At 34.1% G+C, this 19,964-nt stretch overlaps 3 protein-coding genes across 11 annotated transcripts; all 3 read left to right on the top strand.

The window, feature by feature from the left end:
• The first annotated feature begins 2,515 nt into the window (after positions 1 to 2,515).
• LOC111801381 ((+)-neomenthol dehydrogenase) lies at positions 2,516 to 5,257 on the top strand. The gene is made up of 4 exons (XM_023685400.2): positions 2,516 to 2,676; positions 2,800 to 3,058; positions 4,401 to 4,583; positions 4,701 to 5,257. Exons 1-4 carry the CDS (start codon positions 2,618 to 2,620, stop codon positions 5,103 to 5,105), a joined length of 906 nt encoding a protein of 301 aa, XP_023541168.2. The 5' UTR covers positions 2,516 to 2,617; the 3' UTR covers positions 5,106 to 5,257.
• A 3,889-nt stretch (positions 5,258 to 9,146) lies between these two features.
• On the top strand, positions 9,147 to 12,366 carry LOC111785987 (cytochrome oxidase assembly protein). The gene is made up of 2 exons (XM_023666370.2): positions 9,147 to 9,289; positions 11,808 to 12,366. The coding sequence occupies exon 2, from the start codon at positions 11,849 to 11,851 to the stop codon at positions 12,035 to 12,037; it is 189 nt and encodes a 62-aa protein (XP_023522138.1). The 5' UTR covers positions 9,147 to 9,289; positions 11,808 to 11,848; the 3' UTR covers positions 12,038 to 12,366.
• A 1,752-nt stretch (positions 12,367 to 14,118) lies between these two features.
• LOC111805676 (squamosa promoter binding protein-like 2) lies at positions 14,119 to 18,393 on the top strand. Of its 9 annotated transcripts, none has more exons than XM_087116671.1 (6): positions 14,119 to 14,315; positions 15,949 to 16,066; positions 16,133 to 16,640; positions 16,798 to 16,934; positions 17,162 to 17,425; positions 17,814 to 18,393. In XM_087116671.1, the coding sequence occupies exons 2-6, from the start codon at positions 15,988 to 15,990 to the stop codon at positions 18,179 to 18,181; spliced, it is 1,356 nt and encodes a 451-aa protein (XP_086972797.1). In that variant the 5' UTR covers positions 14,119 to 14,315; positions 15,949 to 15,987; the 3' UTR covers positions 18,182 to 18,393. The 9 variants fall into 9 exon arrangements, with proteins under 9 accessions (XP_086972797.1, XP_086972795.1, XP_023546645.2 ...); XM_087116669.1 differs by having other exon boundaries at positions 15,942 to 16,038; XM_023690877.2 differs by having other exon boundaries at positions 15,942 to 16,066.
• Positions 18,394 to 19,964: the final 1,571 nt, after the last annotated feature.

Below are 19,964 nucleotides of genomic sequence, written 5' to 3'. Positions count from 1 at the left end.
TGTGTCAATTTGGTTATATTAAATTAGAGGTGGTATAACCGCCTAGGCTAAGTCTATCCTTAGTTTATGGACTTTCTCTCAGAATTTTTAAAATGTCTGTTAGAGGGAGGTTTTTTACGCGTTCATAAAGAATGCTTTGCTTTTTTCCCTACTCGATGTGCTTCTCTTTTATGGACTTTCTCTCAGGATTTTTAAAACCTCTGTTAGAGAGAGGTTTCTACGCATTCATAAAGAATGTTTTTTTTCCCTTCTCGATGTGTCGATCTCAAATATTAAGGACTAGAACTCAAAAAAATAAAAGAAAAATTAAAATTAAAATTTGAATGGCACGCAAGTTTTGAAAAAATTCAATTGCGGGAATGAAAGGAATAAGCTCTTTTGAGTCAACGGAAGAGTCCTGAGTGTGTAATTCCACATTTCCACCGATGGTTGAAAATCGCGGAATTGCCTTCCCACCGTCGCGAATACCGGAGGAAGTTTCGCTTTATAACCAAATCCCTCTCCCCCTCCACGTTTACCTTCTTCTTTCTTTTTAATTGTTATTTCTGTTGAGAGGGACTCCAATTTATATATTTTCTAGAAAGATCAAAAAATATTCCTTTAAAATATTTCATAAACAATCAATAAAATCTTTTAGAACAACATACCCGAAAATAAATAAACTGAAATTTAAATAAAACAATACTCTGATTTAACTTCAGGACTACAAACAACGTGAAAGCATCTACCTCATCTTCAGTTCCATGGCCGTCACTGCGACGTCCTCATCCCCACTACTGTGATCAAAATGCAATCATGTGTAATCATGTTTGGAACCTAGCATTTCATAAAACATATGTGTAGTACTTCTCTATACACGGCTCACGTACTTGCACATGGACCCCCAAACAAGTTCATATATGTATACTTGTACTTGACCTTCGATTAGCGTACACTCACGCTACTAGAATGCCACAGAGCAAAGGGAGCACATATAGTATTATGGTGTACGTTATTGTAGTGTACGTGTCTGTACTAATCATAGCATGTATCTATGTGCAAGTTATACCATCATTCATTCATATGTAACCTAATCATTTCATGTCATCTCATAATGTAGCGTATAACATGGTGTAACACTTTCCATAACATAGAACAAGTTCATATGGTATAAACGTATCAACATGGTATTCCATAACATAGTATATCTCATAATTACAACATAACATAACATAATGAGTTCCACAGCTATGACACTCACATCATGACAATAACATAATAAACAAACATGAAACATTCACAAGACACGACACATGCAAAGGTCATAGGACACTTGTTGTTCATACTTCAAATAATTAATCCAAAAAAACCAATAGTAGAGCCACTTACCTGAGCAACTTAAGCTGGAGTCACTAATTTATTTTTGGAGGAGCTAGTCTGAATCCGTCTCTTGGAGTCTAAGTTAACCTCAATATAGTCTTAATACATATATGTATTTAATGCACATTTATACGTAAAAATAGCTTGGGTAAGTTCTTGTATTTAATTTTCCTTTATAATAAATCATTTAATTTATTTAATATCCGACTAACTCAAAATTTTAAATTGGTTGGGCCAGTAACCTAAGTAACTTCAGTCGAGTTCACAACCCAATCTAACACAACTCTCTTATTTTCAGTTAAGTTGTTATTTTTTCTTAATTATTTAAAAAAAAAATTCATTTCTTTTATATATATATACATTAATAATTAAAATCTCATGAAATTCAAATATCAAACATTTATAAGTCACAACACATCACTATCGATTACAAATATCAAATATTCTTAACTTTTTTTTAGCACGGTTAGATTATAACCTTATTTTTAAGTTGGTCGAATTGACTTAACAAAAAAAAAAAAAAAGTCAATTCGCAAATCTAGTCGAGTTTTCAATTTTTTAAAAATTAAATCCAATCAATTGTGACTGTTACAAATGTACGGAGTCGGGTAATTTCTTGGTCCTCCGCTGGTACTTGTGGATTCAAAGGTCCAAGAAGAGGGACACCATTTGCTGCTCAAACCGCAGCAGGAAATGTTATTCGGGCAGTGGCAGATCAAAGTATGCAACGAGCAAAAGTCATGATAAAGAGCACAAGTCTTGGAAGAGATGCAACGTTAAAAGCTATTCATAGACGCGGTATACTCTTAAGTTTCATATAGGATGTAACCAAATCGAAGAAAAAAAAAAAAAAAAAAAAAAAAAACCATCTAACTCCGGTTTCATATTGATTGTTTAAACATTTATTAAATAAATATTTTAATAATTTAGATTAAAAAAAAAAAAGTGTGAGATTGAAAAAGGGGAACAATTTTTGACGGTTTAGATAGACAAACCTATCTAATTTAATCTGAAAAGAATAAAATAATTTTGGGAAAAAAACAAATAAATAAAAGAGAATAATAAATCTTTTCACCGTACAAAATTGTGTCCCTCTCCGAAGGGTTTAATAGTAGCAGTGTGGGACCCACCTCTCACAATTTCTCTATCTTCTTCAGTTTCCCACTTAACCTCTCCCCGTTCCCCATCTCCATTTATATTCCCCTCTTCGCTTCTCGATTTCCATGCCTGATTCCAGATTCCCTCACCGCTTTCCGCCATGGAATCCAAGGAATTCGACCTCTCCTCCTCCTCCTCCTCTTCTCCCGTCTCCGACAGGTAATTAATCAACCTCCATTATCTCCGATCTCTTTTCCTCTGTTTCTCTTTCTAAATCTTCAACCTCCTCCCCTCGCTCTGTGGTTTTTAATTTAATTTCTTCCGCCGTCTGTTTCCGTGCAGATGGTGGTCCAAGAACACAGTAGCGGTCGTTACCGGAGCCAATAAGGGGATCGGATTTGCCCTAGTTAGGCGATTAGCGCAATCGGAACTCACAGTGATATTAACCGCTAGGGATGAAGCAAGAGGACTACAAGCCGTCGAAACGCTACGAAATGAAGGACTCCACGTTCTGTTCCGCCGCCTCGATGTTGCCGATCCTGTCTCCATCAGCGCCTTCGCGGCCTGGTTCACCGCCAATTTTCAAGCCCTCGACATTCTTGTAAGTCTTAATCTATCGTTCATGAATCGTCCTTTCATTTCCTCAGTCGATTTTCGCACACTCACTTCGTTTGCCTCTGCTGTGCACTTTCCATTCAGGCTCACGCCTCCTGTTTCTTCCTGAACCACTTTTTATTTTTCTGAATTTACAATTTCATCCCTCAACTTACACGAAATTAGAATTCCGCACAATTCTGGCATTCCTCTCTCACGTCACGTCACGTCACCGGTGCAACCAATTCTGTTGTGTTAATGTCTAAACTATAAACAATAATACATAATCAATCATTTAAGGCCTTTCTAAATTAAACATAATGTTTACTTATTACCATTTTATTTTTAGTTATCTATTTATTTATTTATTAATTTTCAGACGTGTTCTAAAATCTTAAATCAATTTCATATTTTAATTTTCATTAAAATGATATTTTGATTTTATATTAATGTAACTTTCAGTCGAAGAATTTTCATAGTTAACTAAATGTTTATTATGAACTTTTATTTTTGTCTCTTAAAGTCTATGAACCATTTGACCATTTTTAAATATTCATTATGCGTAATAAGTTTATGAATTTTATTTTTTTAAAATGTTAATTTTGTTTTAAGGGACATTTTACATTTTTAAATGTTAGCTAAAGATGAAAGCTTATATATATATATATATATATATATATATATATATATATATATTTGACAACGATTTTAATTTTTTGAAATTTATGGTTGTTTTTCTATTTTCACATTTCTTTAAAAAAAGTTCTAATAATTAAAAAAATATATATATATATTTCTTATTTTTTAATTTTGACTCGGTTTTTTATAACACTAGTGGAAATTTGATAACAAAATAAATAAAATTATCTGTAAAAACAATATTTTAAAGTTTTAATTTTAAAAAATTTTAAAAAATTTTAAAAAATTAAAATGATTATGAAACTGAGTATTTAATAATTTTTAAATACTCTTAGAATTGAAAGTCTAATTCGATACTATGGTTGGCAAAGTCATTGGAGTTTATGCTCAAAGTAGACAATATGGAGTTGTGTTCATTTAACATGATATCAGAGTCAATGCCCTAAATTTAACCATGTCAATAGAATTCTCAATTATCCAAATGACTCCAAAAGAAAAAGGAATCAGCTTAGAATAAGGGGAGGTATAGTTCGTTAGAGGGGAGATGTTGGATGAAAATTCCCTTAGGGAATGATTATACGTTTATAATCTATGAATATTCTCTCCATTGTTATGAAGTCTTTTGAATAATTAGAAAGCAAACCCATGAAAGTTTATGATTAAAATGGACAATACCATACCATTGTAGTGATTTGACCTTTGATTTACAGGTTAATAACGCTGCGGTTTCATTCAACCACATCAAACAGAACTCCGTAGAACACGCGGAAACAGTCCTGAAAACCAACTTTTACGGCGCAAAATTACTCACCGAAGCTCTTTTGCCTTACTTTCGCTCTTCTCCTTCCAGGAGCCGAATTCTCAACATCACCTCTAGGCTGGGAGCCATCGATGTAAGCCTGAAGAAAATTTCACAACTCTTTGATTGACATGATTATAGTGTTCATATATATTGAGATTTTTTTTTTTTTTTTTTTTTTTTTTTTTTTTTTAAAAAAATTGCATTGCAGAGAGTAAGGAACATGAAAGTGAAAGAGATTCTTCAGAGTAAAGATCTGGCGGAGGAGGACATCCACGGCGTTGTGTGTGCCTTTCTGGAGGACGTGCAGAGAGGCACATGGACGAACCAAGGCTGGCCCGCGGTGTGGACGGACTACGCAGTGTCCAAGCTCGCGCTGAACTCTTACACCAAAGTTTTGGCCAACCGATACGGTGCGTTTGGGTCTGTGAGTGTCAACTGCTTTTGCCCAGGCTTCACTCAGACATCCATGACTGGTGGGAAAGGGACTCACACAGCTGACGCCGCCGCTCTCGTCGGAGCTAGGTTGGCCTTGCTGCCGCCTCACCGTTTACCAACTGGCCAGTTCTTCTCGTGGGGGCCTAACTATGTTACACCCAAAAACTCCAAGTTATAGCTAAACCCCCTCCCTCTCCATCCACATATCCACATATCCACATAGTTTGTATTTTCAAAAATTGCAATATTGCAATGTCACAGTGATCTCTTAAATGATTTAAAGACTTAAATTTTGATTCTAAATTACAGTCACACCATTCTAAATCTTAATTACTGTTCAAATTTTTAAACAATTTGTATTCATTCTATTGAGTTAAATTACGGATTTGTCCTCTAAGCTCCAAATTGAATAATTTAAATGATCTAAGAATCCTGTTAAGGTGGACTACTTAATTCTAAGTTAGATTAGATTTTTTTTTCTTTTCAGGTTGAGTTAGATTGAATTTTCAAGAAATTGAATTCGGTCAGTTCGCAAGATAACATTATTTTGTTGGATCAACTCGACCGACTCCAAATTAGGGTTACAACTCAACCCTTCTTTTAAAATTATTATAAAAATTAAAAATATTTAACGTTTGTAATCGATGTTAGTGATGCATTGTGACTTGTAAATGTTTGATATTTGAGTTATTAATATAATATGTACGGTGAATAAGTATAATTTTTTTTAACATAATTAAAAAAAATAGTCCAACAACCCAACCCATCTCACAACCTATATTGTAGATAGGTAGAGTTGACTTGAGATAGTTTATTTTTAAAGAATTTATTTAAAAATAATTGTGAATATTAATAGCTAAACAAATTCAAAAACCTAAATTTTATATATACTTATTTGTAAATGAAAATTATATTAAAATATAAAGTATATTAGTAATTATCTAAAATTAAATTATATAGTAAATTTTATTTATATGAAATTTGGATACATTTCGCATACACTAATAAATACCACTATTTGATTTTGGACATATTTTTACGGTTGAAAAAGAAAAAAATAAAAAGAAAAAGAAAAGTCAACATAGAAGAGCCTAAGAACAGGGAAAGAAAGGTGGAACTTAGATATAAATATTATTGGGTGCGGTGTGAATTACAAAATTAAATAAGATTTTGGTTCACATGGACCAATCCTTCTAATATTTTAATTATATATATTTAAATTAGTTGGATTCATTGTATTTTTTTTCCTTCTTAATTAGAATTGAAACATAATATATTATAAATTTTGAAGTCGAGAAAATATTTGATAAGATAAGGAAGATTTGGATTACTTTGTTGATCGAATATCTCAAGGCAAGAACATTGTTTGAGATTCGAATCACTCCACAAGCAAGATCGATCATGTCTAGTTTGAATGATTCTTGTTGATCAAATATCTCAACGCAAGAACACTTGATTGAGATTCGAATCACTCCACAAGCAAGATTGATCGTGTCGAGCTTGAATGATTCTACATGCAACATAAACTACATAGAATTGCAAAGAAACTTATAAGGTTGAGATATTTGATCCGTATATTATTTATATGAACAAAACACAGATGTCAAAAAAATTATAAGGTTCACAGACAAAATATAATATAATATAATATTCAACCAACGTAATTTCGAAAAAATTAAAATTTAATATTATAACATGATTTTGACCTTGATTTTTTTGGGACTCTAACTCCCCGAGAACGAAAAGCGCAGAAAAAACCATTAATGAAGAAGATCTAGAAAATGCTGATCCAATAGACGCTTACTAAAATCAGGAAGAATAGCAGAACTCGTGGTCATAGAAGGTAAAATGTAGGGACAATGAAAACGAGAAAAGGGATTCACGAGCTAGGTTACTAGGAGAAATCGTCTTATCTATGGAGGTTGATTGCTACTACCCTACCGAACGCACAAAATTTCGACATCATCTTATCTTCTCAAAATCCTAAAAAAAAAAAATATAAAAAAAAGGGCTATTATCCAAAATAAAGTATAATTTATAATAGAAAATATATATCTTTATGTTACTCGTAACAAAAAAAAAAAGTAGGGATGGCGACAAAAATACAATTCTCATCCCCAACCTCATTCCTCATTTAAGTGTCGTGATCTCCCTAATTTCTCATTTAAGTGGAGATTTCTCGCTCCATTCAGGCGGATATCCGTGGAGTAAATGAATATCTCAAGTTATGGTCTCTTTGAAGTAGTTCAAGACAAGTACGTAATGTGATTATGTGGCAGGGGACGTAGTGCGTGATCATCAAGTATCAAAGCCAAGACATGAAATGTTACGTGTAACATCCCATGTCCATCACGGTTTTAAAACGTATCTACTAGGGAGAAGTTTCCTTTTGTTTCTCTCGCCAACTGATAAGAGTGAGATCCCACATTGTTGGAGAGGGGAACAAACATTTTTTATAAGGGTGTGGAAAACTCTCCCTAGAAGATGCGTTTTAAAACTGTGAGGCTGACGACGATACATAACGAGCCAAAACGACAATATCTACTAGTAGGGAACTTAGGCTATTAAATTACGTGTTACAATATCATGCTTTTAAATTTGGTAAATAAATTCAAATTATGCAAATAAACAAACCAGTGTCCACGTCAGATTTATTGGATGAGCTTAATCAATCTATTTATTTTAGAGATAAGTTCGATATGTGATACATAAATAAAATCTTTGGCTCTTAATAAATAAATAAAAGGAATTGATATTATATGAGATACATGCAATGTTCACGCCAAAATAAATTGACTAAAAAATAAATATAATTTAATATAAGTTATTAATTTGTTTTTTTATTATTTCAATTTTACATCAATAAGTTAATATCGACAAAAACATTTATTTTAAATAAAATATTATTTTATCAATAAATCAAAAATGCATTTATAAACATATTAATAATAAAGTAACTTATATTATTTTTTCATAAATTAAATAGATATATATAGTAAAATGTAATAAATCGTAAATAGTAAAAAGTTATATACGATAATAGATGGTTATATGGCTGATATAAACCAAATATACATGAGACCTTTGGAAATGTTCTTCCTGTATTCTCTGTAGGTGATTCACCTACTGTATTCTATGTTACTGTATGTGACTGAAGTCATCAATACAAAATCTTCCTTTAGCCAGAGTCTCATTGCATACAAAAGTCTTACATACAAAACCTTTAGCCAGAGTGCTGCTTGCATACAAAAGTCTTGCATACAAAACCTCTAACCAAAGTTCTCCTTACATACAAAGGTCTTGCATACAAAACCTCTAGCCAGAGTTCTCCCTGCATACAAAGGTCTTGCATACAAAACCTTTAGCCAGGGTTCTTCTTGCATTTTCTCTCTCTTGTTCTTTGTGTTCATCTGGATCGAGTGTGCATTGTTGTGCGATCCTAACAATAACTTTACCGTTAGTATTACATTTCAAAAAATACTAGTGAACTTTAAAAAATGACAATAAAGTGGCGATAATCTATAAGGTGTTGATAGATTTCGTTCATATATTGGCGATAAAAAAAAATATATATATTTTTATAGAAATTTTAGGTATTCAAACCTTTTTGAATATTATTAAAAGTTTAGAAATACTCTTAAAATAAAATAAAGTATTACCTCTCTTTAGATAAAATACAAGATTTAGAAATATTTTATTAATTTAGCCCAAAAAATATAAATATTTCTATATCTTTTTTTGGGCTATAACTATTTTGGTGGGTTTTTTTTTTTTTTTTTTTTTGTAATTATTTTTATTTATTTATATTTTGATAGTCATGCAAACTCTATTTAATCTAAGATATATTCTTGAATCTCTATTTGGAAAGGACAACTTGGATTTAATAATTAATATTTTAATTAAAATACATTTGTTGATTAATTATAATATAAACAAAGGCGGAAGAAAAATTAATGCGATTAATAAAATATTTGATGATGACAAATAGTTTATAAATATTTTATTTTCACGACAAACATTTGTAAATATTTTATAATTTAATAATTGATAAACTTTTTGTTATGTTTTAAAAAATTATTTTTATGAAAGAACATAATTGAGAATCTTTAATACATTTAAAATAATTTTTAAAATTAAAAAAAAAAAACAAATTAAGAATTACCTCTAATGGGCATATTTGGGCTATGGAAGGCCCATCATTTAACGCGGCCCAATAGCTTCAAGCTTCAAATTTCTAAACCTCGCGGGGTTCTGACGTACTGTGGTCGTCCGATCTGCACGTCAGGACTCTCAGGCGGCAGCTGAGCAAAACCAGTCGAAGCGGGTACCATTAGGGTTTTTGATTTTGTGCTAATCTTCAAGGTTCATTTCTTCAACTATCTCTCCGTTTTTTATTTAATGATCGTTTCATGAACTATTGCGTGTTTGCGTTCCTCGATCGTTTATAAAGATTGAAGTAATTATTTTGTTCGAATTGGTGGAGGTTAACCTGTTAAATGATTCGTGATGCAATTTGTAAATTCTTTTCTGCTTTATGATTTCTTAATGGTAATTACTAGTCATGGCGTAGAGCTTAGTTTGCTTTCATCATTGTCTGGATTATTATTAGTTAGTATTGATGGTAAGTTAAACACAGGAAATGAAAACTCTAGCTATATCACAACACAACCAAACAATTACGATATGCTCCTCCATGCAAATGCCTCTTTAGGAGAAAGAGAGCATGGAGCTTGGACCAAATTCTATTGAAATTTTGAGTTGACTGGGACATGGTAGAAATACTAGCAACTTTTGAATCGGTAGGATGTGTTCAAACCATGAGTGTTGCACCAGATTAGCACGAAGGTGCATAACTCAAATCACACTAAATTACAGGACACTGATACTGGAAAAATATACAGCTCACGCGTCAAGAATTGCAATCAAACTTAACTCAGCAGTGGCGCAAGCAAGAATCCCAATTTCAGCCTAACTGCCAGACTGGGAGTGTTTGTTGTTATGAGAGGACTTTCGATCATTTGGATTAGACCCCAGTCAACATTTGTGAGCTCATAAATATTTGCCAAGGAAGGTTTAGAAAGAGGCACAATCAATAGTGCCATTGAGCTAACATAAAGTTTGTTTTAACGCTTCTCATTGCTGATGAAGTGGTAAGTTTTAACGAGCCTACCATCCAAGAACTAACCATTGCCCTTTGCTGCTAGTAATGGGAACTACGCACCATAGAAGTTGTAATAGGATTGGAAAATGCTTCCTTAGTAATTATCTACCACTAAGAAAAGAAGTCAACTCGAATCCTAGAAAATAGCTAGAGTGCCAAGGATTCCAAGTGCAAAGCTGTAAAGCAAAATTTAAATAATCAACCAAAAGGTTTGAGCAACACATGTCAATTGGCTTGGTCTTTATATGCTTTGATCGGAGTCCCTCTCTTTAGGCTGCTCCCTTTTATGGGCTTGTTTTGTTGTATGCCTTGTATTCATTCCTTAATAATAATGAATCATGTCAATAGGTTTGATTTGATAAATTTTGGTACTAAAGATAAGTTGATCCAGTTCTGATCATATTGGTTGGTTTTGGTCGGAGTCAGTTTGGTAGATATTGATTGGTTTTCATCTGGCACTTAGTTTGGTTTTCTGGAATAGGTTGGTTTCATGCCGTGTTCAATCAATCCACTTGGCAATTGACAATTGCATCCGTACTGTTAAGAAAATTTCTGTTACAATAATATATTAATATTTAATATCATCATGTAGAAGGATGCAGTAACAATTCAAATCTGTGAACCTGTTGTCCTGTATAATTGTGAGTGGTCAACAATAACATTTAAATTCCAGAATCCCACAGAAAGAACCTTACTTGAACAACATCTATTCTATAGTTGGGCTGTACATCGGTGTCCTTGAGTTCCAACCCATAGTAAGAAGAAAAATACATGGTGTATTAAACCAGGTCTTAGATGCCGCTGTATGAAGTTTATGCACATGAGTGTGATCATGAGAAGAACCCAAACCTGGACCCTGTTTCATGTGGACATCAGCAGTATCCTATTTTTGTAGTGTCCAACCAGTAAGCAAGAGCAACAGTGAGAACCATCCTAGTTTGATCATGAGAAGAACTCAATACTGAAGGCTTCACAATGATCGACATCCAGGCCATTAACTTGACCTTTTAATGAACTACTGCCCCATCTGGATATCTCTTGATTTTAAATACCCGTTTACGCCTCACAACCATAGATGAAAAACTTAGTCGGCAATGCTGGATGTCAACAAATTTCTCAGGAAGTTGTTTATAATTATAGATGTACCATTCGAAGTGGAATCCATTTATTCTGCCAGGGTTTAATGCTTCCAGACAATTTGTAACCATTCGGGATCTCGAGGTGGACATGGCTACCCTTTCCTTCACTTAGCTGAGCTTTTAATGCTCTGCTACCATCTTAAGAAAGCAGATGTATTAATGGAAAGATCACTTTTTTAAAAATCTCGTATACTCGTAATACGTAGCTGTGGGCTTACCAAGTGTTGCTTAATGGTCTAACAAACTAGAACTTGCTGAAATATTGCCAGCTAACTGTGTCTGCTACAAACTAAACTGAACTGGATGAACAGGTATTCCAAACTAAAGCACCCAAAGTCATTTATATTTCAGTGGTTTCCTTGGAGATGTCTCCCAACATATTTTCATAGTCGCTTTCTCCCCTTTTGTATAACTTGATTAAGTGTGGAGTGAATTTTCCTGATTAGCTTCTCCCAACAAGCAATAGCCCTTGATTTTTAGTACTATTATTCATTATTTGTCTTTGCAAGACTTGTTCGTGTGAAAACCATTATTGCCACTGGATAATAGTCTAATTGGTATAATATTGACATGCTTGCAGCGTTAAAAGCATAACAAAACATCCGTGTCTTTGCCTGCTAAATGGCTGGACTTTTGGGATTGAGGGGCCTTGCACCCAAGACAAAGAATATTGTTGTTGCTGGAGGTTTAACTGCCTTCGTGTTTGGGGTTTATTTCTACACAATGAGAGCTGTTGGAGGCTCCGATGAACTGCAAGTAGCCATAGACCAGTTTGAAGCGCAGAAAGACAACAAGGATTCGAACGTGTAGCCTTGCAATAAACCTGTTTGCATTGGCATTCTGGAGACCAGGACAATGAAGACGCCAATGTCAGAGGAAAAGAACTGGTGAGTTTAACTTTTATACCGCCTTGTGGCTCTGTAAAAATAATGAATTCCTCGGCCTTTGTAAACAATAATAGGTTTTCCATGAACTCCAAGTAGAAATGTTATTGTGGTTGTTCAAGCTGCGGTCTCCATTTTTGGGAGTTCTAAAAAATTTGCTTTGACAATTCAAATGCTTGTAGTGATTCCAATACATGAACAGAAATGAATTCTTCAGAACACATGGTATGAATAGTGATTCACTGGTTTAAAATAGTTATCAGGGATAGCAAACTGCCATTTGTTTATGTTTTATGTATAGTACACTTGATATTAGATGCATCATAGGCACTTGCTCTCAGCTTTTGTAGTTCCATATTCTTCCCATTCAGCATTTAATCATAACATGATGTATTGGTTTATTTCATGAACTTTAGTTAAATTTTTCTTATACAGCCAACAATGAATAGAACAATATGAAAATTGTTCTAAACTTTAGCCAAGGTTTAAAATGTCTCTGTGACGGTAATGTCGAGGTCTCATTTTTTCAGAAATGTCTAGAGATCGACGAAATGATGGAAACTTTTAAAGGTTGCAACAAAAAAAGCAATGATGCTGCGGTTGGAATTTAGCCTAGCTCGATCTGTACAATATTTCCTGTACTCACCATACAGAAGGTCGTTTTAAATGGAACCTATAGTCGATGATATCACGTATGCAACTCGTAACCCATATGATGAAAATTCATTATTGGATGTGAATGCAAGCTTTAGTTCATGACAGTAATGCTGAAATATACAGTGTTATGATAAGAAACTTGATTTGTATGGTTAAAGGGTCATAGGGATGTACACGGGCAGAGATTCTTCGATGAGAATTTGAGGGTGAAACCCAATTTGAGGATTTGGCCTTTTAATGAAATTAATGGACAATATTGGATTCAATGGTCAACTATTCCTATCATAAATAGGATTGACTACGGATTCAAGTCATAGCATACGGTTTCATAAAATGGCACGATTTTTTCGATCTAAATAAATTAGGTTTTACAGGAAGAAGATTTGATTCAGCTTGTATCAACTATTTGAAATTTTTTACCTATATTATTCTTTTTAAAAAGTTGTGGAAAAACTTGTTCAATGTATAAACACTAAATTGACTAGCCTTACAAAAAAAGACAAATGATTAATTAATCCTATAAATAATAACTAATCTAAAATTAAGGACTAAAATTGAAAACACATTAAACATTTTGTTAAATGTATTTTCTTTTTTTATATAAAATTAATCTATTATGCTAAATATTAGCTATTCGGTGTTCATATAACCCGAAAATTCAAGTAACTCAGGGTATCCAATTCAGAGTTGGGTTATTCAAATGACGAGATAATATGATACCAACTCAAATAGATTTACAACTCACCCCTACACTCCTAAAATTATTATAAATATCAAGAATATTTGAATTTTTAGTTATTAATACATTGGATAAATAATTTTTTTTTTAAATAACTAACAAATAATAGAGGGTTGAGTTGTGGAATTTATTGTCATTACTGGATTCACCTATCTAACCAACCCAACCCAACCCAACCCAACCAAAAATTTAAGATTGGTCTAAAAAAAATTTCCAACCGAGCTCGACATATGTTTACCTCTATTCTTTTGTCCATTTGTTTGGGATAATGACTCAGTCACACTCCTTTTGAATTGGTCTAAAAAATGTTTCAACTCAACCTATACTAGGTTGATGGCTCGCTCTTCCACTCACGAACAAAAAGTAAAAAAAAATAATAATAATAAAATAAATAAATAGGAAGACAATCCCACTCGGAATGGCCAACCTCTCCAAATTGTGCCTAAAAACAATGCCAATATCTTTTAAGTTGCTTGTACATTTAAGGGTAGTTTGGTTTGGTAATAGAATATCGAAACGTGTCTGACTTGGTTATTGTCTGAACCAATTATGGGCCGGTTCGGGTCAGGCCCAAAACATTTTGTCGTTACTATAAATTAGGAGTGAGGAATCAAGTCGCGGGTGAAACCGAAAAGCAAACGCAGAAAAGGCAGGCCGCGGAGCGTGTGATAAGCGTGAGCTTTTTGCCAGTGGAGTTGTACGTGCAATTCTCCACCATAACTCAACATCCTCTGAAGACTGAAGGAAAGGAGATGATTTGATAACGGAAACCAAGCTGAAGCCCCCGCAACTGCGAATTCCTTCCGCGGTAATCTCTGCAAATCTCACTTCTCTGTTATAGCTGAATCGAGTTTACTGTTGGTGTGATGTTTCCGCTGGAGTCCTTCCGATATGGTTTCTGTATGATTTCTGGTTTGTTTTCAGATGTTCGTTTTATAGAAATTGAGTAAATCTAATCCTTCGTTTCTTTCCTCGATTTCCTTTTGTGATGGATAGTTTGTACACTGTGAAGGGATTAGGAGGCTTAGGAAATGATGATTATATGATTTCTTCGTTTTTGTGGTGCTATAGATGAAGTTACTTCGCTGATTATTTATTATATCTGCTGCTGCTGGATGTTGTTGTAGAATTTGTGGTTAATTTTGGATAGTCTTTACTTAAATCTTGAAAACATTCAATATCGATACCGCACAATGTATTTCTCCTCATCATCCTTCACTTAGTTTGTCTCCAATTATCTTGAGAACTATGACTTCCGAAATCATAAGATGACGCATCTTCCTCTTGATCCTTGATGGTTTTCCCATAGTTAATGGTTCCCTACAGTTCTGAGAGGATTAAAAGTTATGGATTAAGAAACCAGAGCCTGGGAAGGAGATCGCATCTACCTAAATCGTCCGGTTTCTGAAAATTTTGTTCAGTTGCATTTATTCGCACTGAGAAATACCAAAGGAGAGTGGTCGGTTCGGATTGAAACTTGGCTTTCTTAATAACCTGAGGTGCCAATATTCTAACTTACCTTCCATTGCTAGGCTGAACTATAACACTATTACGTATCAGTAGTTCCGTTTTTATTATAAGAATTTTCTGGTCCAGAATTTTCGCGAATCTGTTTGTAACACAAACTCAGTTCTTCTCATGTTTCCATTGTACAAGGTCAGTCGGCCTTTGCTACAACTGAATTAGGCAAGTCTCATGAAAGTGATCCCCGTCATAATCCATGCTGTCCTTAGGTAGTTCTGAGCCTCAGAACAAGGAAGTATCCATGAATGCAAGGAATAAGTGTAGAGTTTAAGAAAAGCAGTACCACAGATATTCAGGTAATTGTAAGACGTTTTAAAGCAATTAACAGTGAAAAGTAAGTATCTGAAGAATTATAACAAGCCTTAAAGGGAAGTTCCCAGTGCTTTTTAATTTAAAATTTTGAACACGATAATCGTACTTCTGTATGCTTATGTGGCCATTCTTAGAGAAAGATTAGAAAGTACTGTCAACTACTGTGGTAGCATATAATCGCACCAGGTGTTATTTTTATAGTGAAATTAAATATACATTAAAAGAAATATATTCGAGGTAAGCATTCCCCATTTCTGACCCATCTTTTTGCTTTTGTGCCTGTCTTCTGTGGTCTCCTTCGATGTGGCCGACAACTGTATTGATCCCTGCACGTTTGAGAGAAGTTCCTCACGCACATTGATTTTAAGAAAGAATATTTAGTACACGCACATCAATAAATAATCTAAATTCAACTTTTTCTTTGTCTTTTATTTCAACGTTCTGCTTCCTCTTGATTGCCTGATTTTTACTCTTGCTCTTTCTAAGCCTTCTGGCTCAGTTATAGTATTTATGTTCTGTCAGTAAGTTTAGTACTACGTCCTCCACTATTTCTTGTGTGGATTTTTCAGTCAATGCTGAGTTTACGATTGCCTGATAGGAAAAAGGTGCATGCATGAGACGTTTCCCCCAGCCATTTGTAATTGATGGAGTGGAATGCAAGACCCCCTTTACAATGGGACTGGGACAACTTAACTGTACTTAATCCCAGATATTCTGAACATGGTGATGTATTACATCCAACTATCTTTCAAACTAAACATGGAATTAACTTTGGACCTTCCAATTCAGCTGGAGATGACAGAACCACTGGTGGTCCTTTTTTCAAGTTGGGGCAAACTTCTCCGAAAATCTCAAAATCAGTTTCCACAAATTCCTCGTCTTTTGAGAAAAGTAGAACTACCAAATTCACGCTTGAGGGATTTGAGCCAACTTTAGAAGATTCTTGCAATAAAAAAGAACTTGTTGAGGCTGAAGTGGTCAGCACCTATGGAACACCGGAGACTTCAACCTGCTCCTGCGAGCCAATGCTTAGTCTGAAGCTTGGTAAGCAGGCATACTTTGAAAATGCTAGTGCTGTAAATCTTACAAAGCCATCTGCTTTGATGGTGGAATCCCGTGCTACTCGAAAAAGGTGCCAGAATACACCATCCGCTCACTGCCAAGTTGAAGGTTGTAACATAGATATTTCAAATGTTAAGGATTATTATCGCAAACATAAAGTTTGTGAAAGTCACTCCAAATCTCCTAAGGTCATCATTGGAGGCTTTGAGCGTCGGTTTTGTCAACAATGTAGTAGGTAAACTCCTTGACATTAAAATTTACATAAATTCGTTTTTCTCTTAGCACTCTAATCTGTTGTGTATATTGGATATTTGTGGCTATTATATGTCTCCAAAAGTAGGCATGATTTAAATTCATCGTGAATAATAATAATTACATTTGCATTGTCGAAGGTTTCACAGCATATCTGAGTTTGATGGGAAGAAACGAAGCTGCCGTAGGCGTCTCTCCAATCATAATGCTCGACGACGTAAGCCACAATCAAAGGTTGTCAGTTTGAATCCCGCAAGGCTGTCTTCTTGGGATTTTGGTATGACATTTTCACGAACAATCTTTTCTTATTTCAAGTCTGCAACAGAATGATGGCTGTAAACTTTTTATTGCTCATGATCCGTCCACTTAACATGCCAAGCGAACAGCCTCCATTTAACTAAGCTGATAGTTGGCAGCCAGATATCTTTAAAATTCAAGGACTGTATTTCTGTAACTCATTACTCATCAGCATATTGATCAGCGTTTATATTGTGACCTTCGCAGAGAACCGGCAGATTGACATTTTCTCTGATAAATTATCACTCATCTATCCTACACCTAATGAAAAGTCAGCATGGGAGTCTGCATTCAGCTCCAGACACCCACAATGTGGCAAGTATGTATCAAAGCCTGAACCGACATATGGTTCGATTGGGCAGCTAAACGTGTCTGGGCATGAAATGTGTTATGTGCATGCTATGCCTTGTCACGATAATACCAGTAAGGCCGTCCCCTTCAAAGGAGCTGCAACCAAGATTCTTGATCCAGGTTCGTTCCCATGCCTTTTATACTATTCGATTTTCATCCATTCCTTCAATGATGACTTGTTGCCTAGTGGGGGCCAGTTTTGTTTAATCTAAATATCATGCAGTAAGTAGTAAGTAATAATGTGCAAGTGAAAAACATACTTTTAGTCCATGGTATTTCATGCATAGACGTGATCTTAAATAGAGACTAATCTTGAAAATACATGCAGTAAGTAATAACGTGCGAGTGAAAAACATATTTTTAGTCCATACATAAACCTCATCTCAAATGGAGGCTAATTTTGAAAATCTTCTTCAATATTATTGTGATTGCTTGCATGAAATAGAAAATCTCTATCAGTCCTTCATACACCATTATATTTATTTTTGGAATGGTTTATTGGTTTTAGAAGGATATGTGATTCCTTCCAATCTGAATTCAGCACAGGATCTTCAACGTGCTCTCTCTCTTCTGTCAACTGATACAAAGGGTCCATACGAGGCAAGGCTTTTTGCTCCTGACAACCCTAATCGTCTTGTTAACCCTAACTATGCAAACCAGCCCTCCATATCACAGTCGCCAATGAATCTAGGCATTCAAACTTTGCCCTTTGCTTCAGTGGATTCACAATCCTGGGGCAACGGACATCATCATCCTATCGAATTGCAGATGCAAATCCACCATCCAAACATCGAAGGAGGAAACAATCTCTTTCAGGACTTTCAGCTCTTCAAAACACCATGCGATATTGGGATGTTCTCCAACCAAATAAGTTGATGATGATCTTCTGGGTCGTAGCGAGGTCTGCTGCGATCTCAAGTTAAGGTCAGTCCACTCTATCCCTACGTCTTTTTCATGATTTCTGCTTAAATGAATTGTTTTGTTTTCGGACTGTGCTGTGCTTCCAATACCAAAACTTTATGTGTGTGGAAGATGCATGACATGATTTGCATATTACCGCAGTACCTTAAACGGCTCCTTTTCTTGCATTTTCACTGATTTTCTTCTGTTCTGACCGTCATATTTTCTGTTTCCTCTAAAAACGTATCCTGTACCAATTCACCGTCTGATAACTCAATTCACCCACAAGAACATACATTGCAATTTCACATAAACCTCTAAGTTTAGATGTATATATCCAGATTCTAAGTTTAGATGTATATATCCAGATTATGTGATATCAATTACTAAACTGTAATAAACCATTAGACCATAAGGTGTAGTATTGATTTGTTTAATATAGAGATTACAAAATATGGCTTTATATATACCTAAATTTAAATTGAATTCCTCTATACGAAATTAGTCTTCTAAGAACGGTTTAATGTAATTCTCCTGTATTCTTGTTCTATTTTACGTCTATTCATTATGGAGAACATATCGTAGAATCAGTTCAACTCTTCTTTATAGGACATTAACTCATCGCCACCGTACATATAATCTGCCATGTGATTCCGTAAGAAGCAACTACCCAAACTTTAGTGCACCTTGTTTTTTGGTTTGATTTTCTCTGAAAAAAACCAAACTAACATTCGTTGCTATATTATTTTTTAGTACTGAAAACTAAGCTCTTTTGTGTTATTTACATCTAATTATGTTTTCAAAATCTGTCATGGGTAGTTCTAAGAAATTGTTTTCAATTTCAAAATTTGGCTAAAAACTCTACTTCAAATAATTTCAGAAGCTTAGTAGTTATATATCTCATAACTATTCAGTTTTCTGTGTTTTGATTAGAAATGCTAAGCATATAAAGTAATGTTTTCTAGTTTTTTCTAAAATGAAAAGAGCTAAAGTGATTTTAATTAAATCTAGGGAGATGGTTAAGTCGTGGATGGAGAAGCTACGGAGGAATCTAAAAAACGAGAGAATATCGAAAATGGATTCTTTCCAACCTCTGACCATAAACTTTTTTAACCCAAAAAATATATTCCAATCCCGCAAGGGAGGCCTTTTGATAATTTGTTAAAGGTACATGCTGCTTTACGCCAATTGAGTCTCATACAACAATTATACTTCGTTCTTTGAATAAAAAGAGTGGAGAGAATGGAACTTATTTAAAATTTTAGCTACTAACAGAGAAAATAGTCACTTGACTATTAAAAGAATTTTAAAATCTACTATAAATAATCCTTCATCAAATGATCTTGGTTTGGACTACCAACGTAAAAAAATTACTTGTTCTGAAAATTACCTTTTAAAAACATCATTTTCTAATAGAGAGAATTTGGATATAAAAATGGATTTACGAAATATCCATTAAAAAAATAGACTAGTTATAAATTTCATTTCAAAAACATTTAAAATAACATAAAGTTCTAAAACATGCTTTTGGAATAACCTAGAAAGCACAAGGGAAACTTATTGAATGTACGAATAACTTTAATGATGTAACGTTTTTAAAGTTACCAACAAAAGGATAAACACCTTAGAAAAAATCCTTGTACATTTTTTTAAACCCAAAAGCAAACTACTTTAGACTTGAAAAAAAGAAGTTGATGAAATGAATATGAAGTACTTTAAAGAAAAAAACTAAAGCTACACCACAGACAGCCAGCATTTA

This window comes from Cucurbita pepo, chromosome 1 (genome assembly GCF_057944985.1).
Source record: "Cucurbita pepo subsp. pepo isolate OVF chromosome 1, ASM5794498v1, whole genome shotgun sequence".
Taxonomy (NCBI): domain Eukaryota; kingdom Viridiplantae; phylum Streptophyta; class Magnoliopsida; order Cucurbitales; family Cucurbitaceae; genus Cucurbita; species Cucurbita pepo.
Note: the sequence above shows the minus strand (reverse complement) of the source record. Positions and strands in the feature narration are given on the sequence as shown.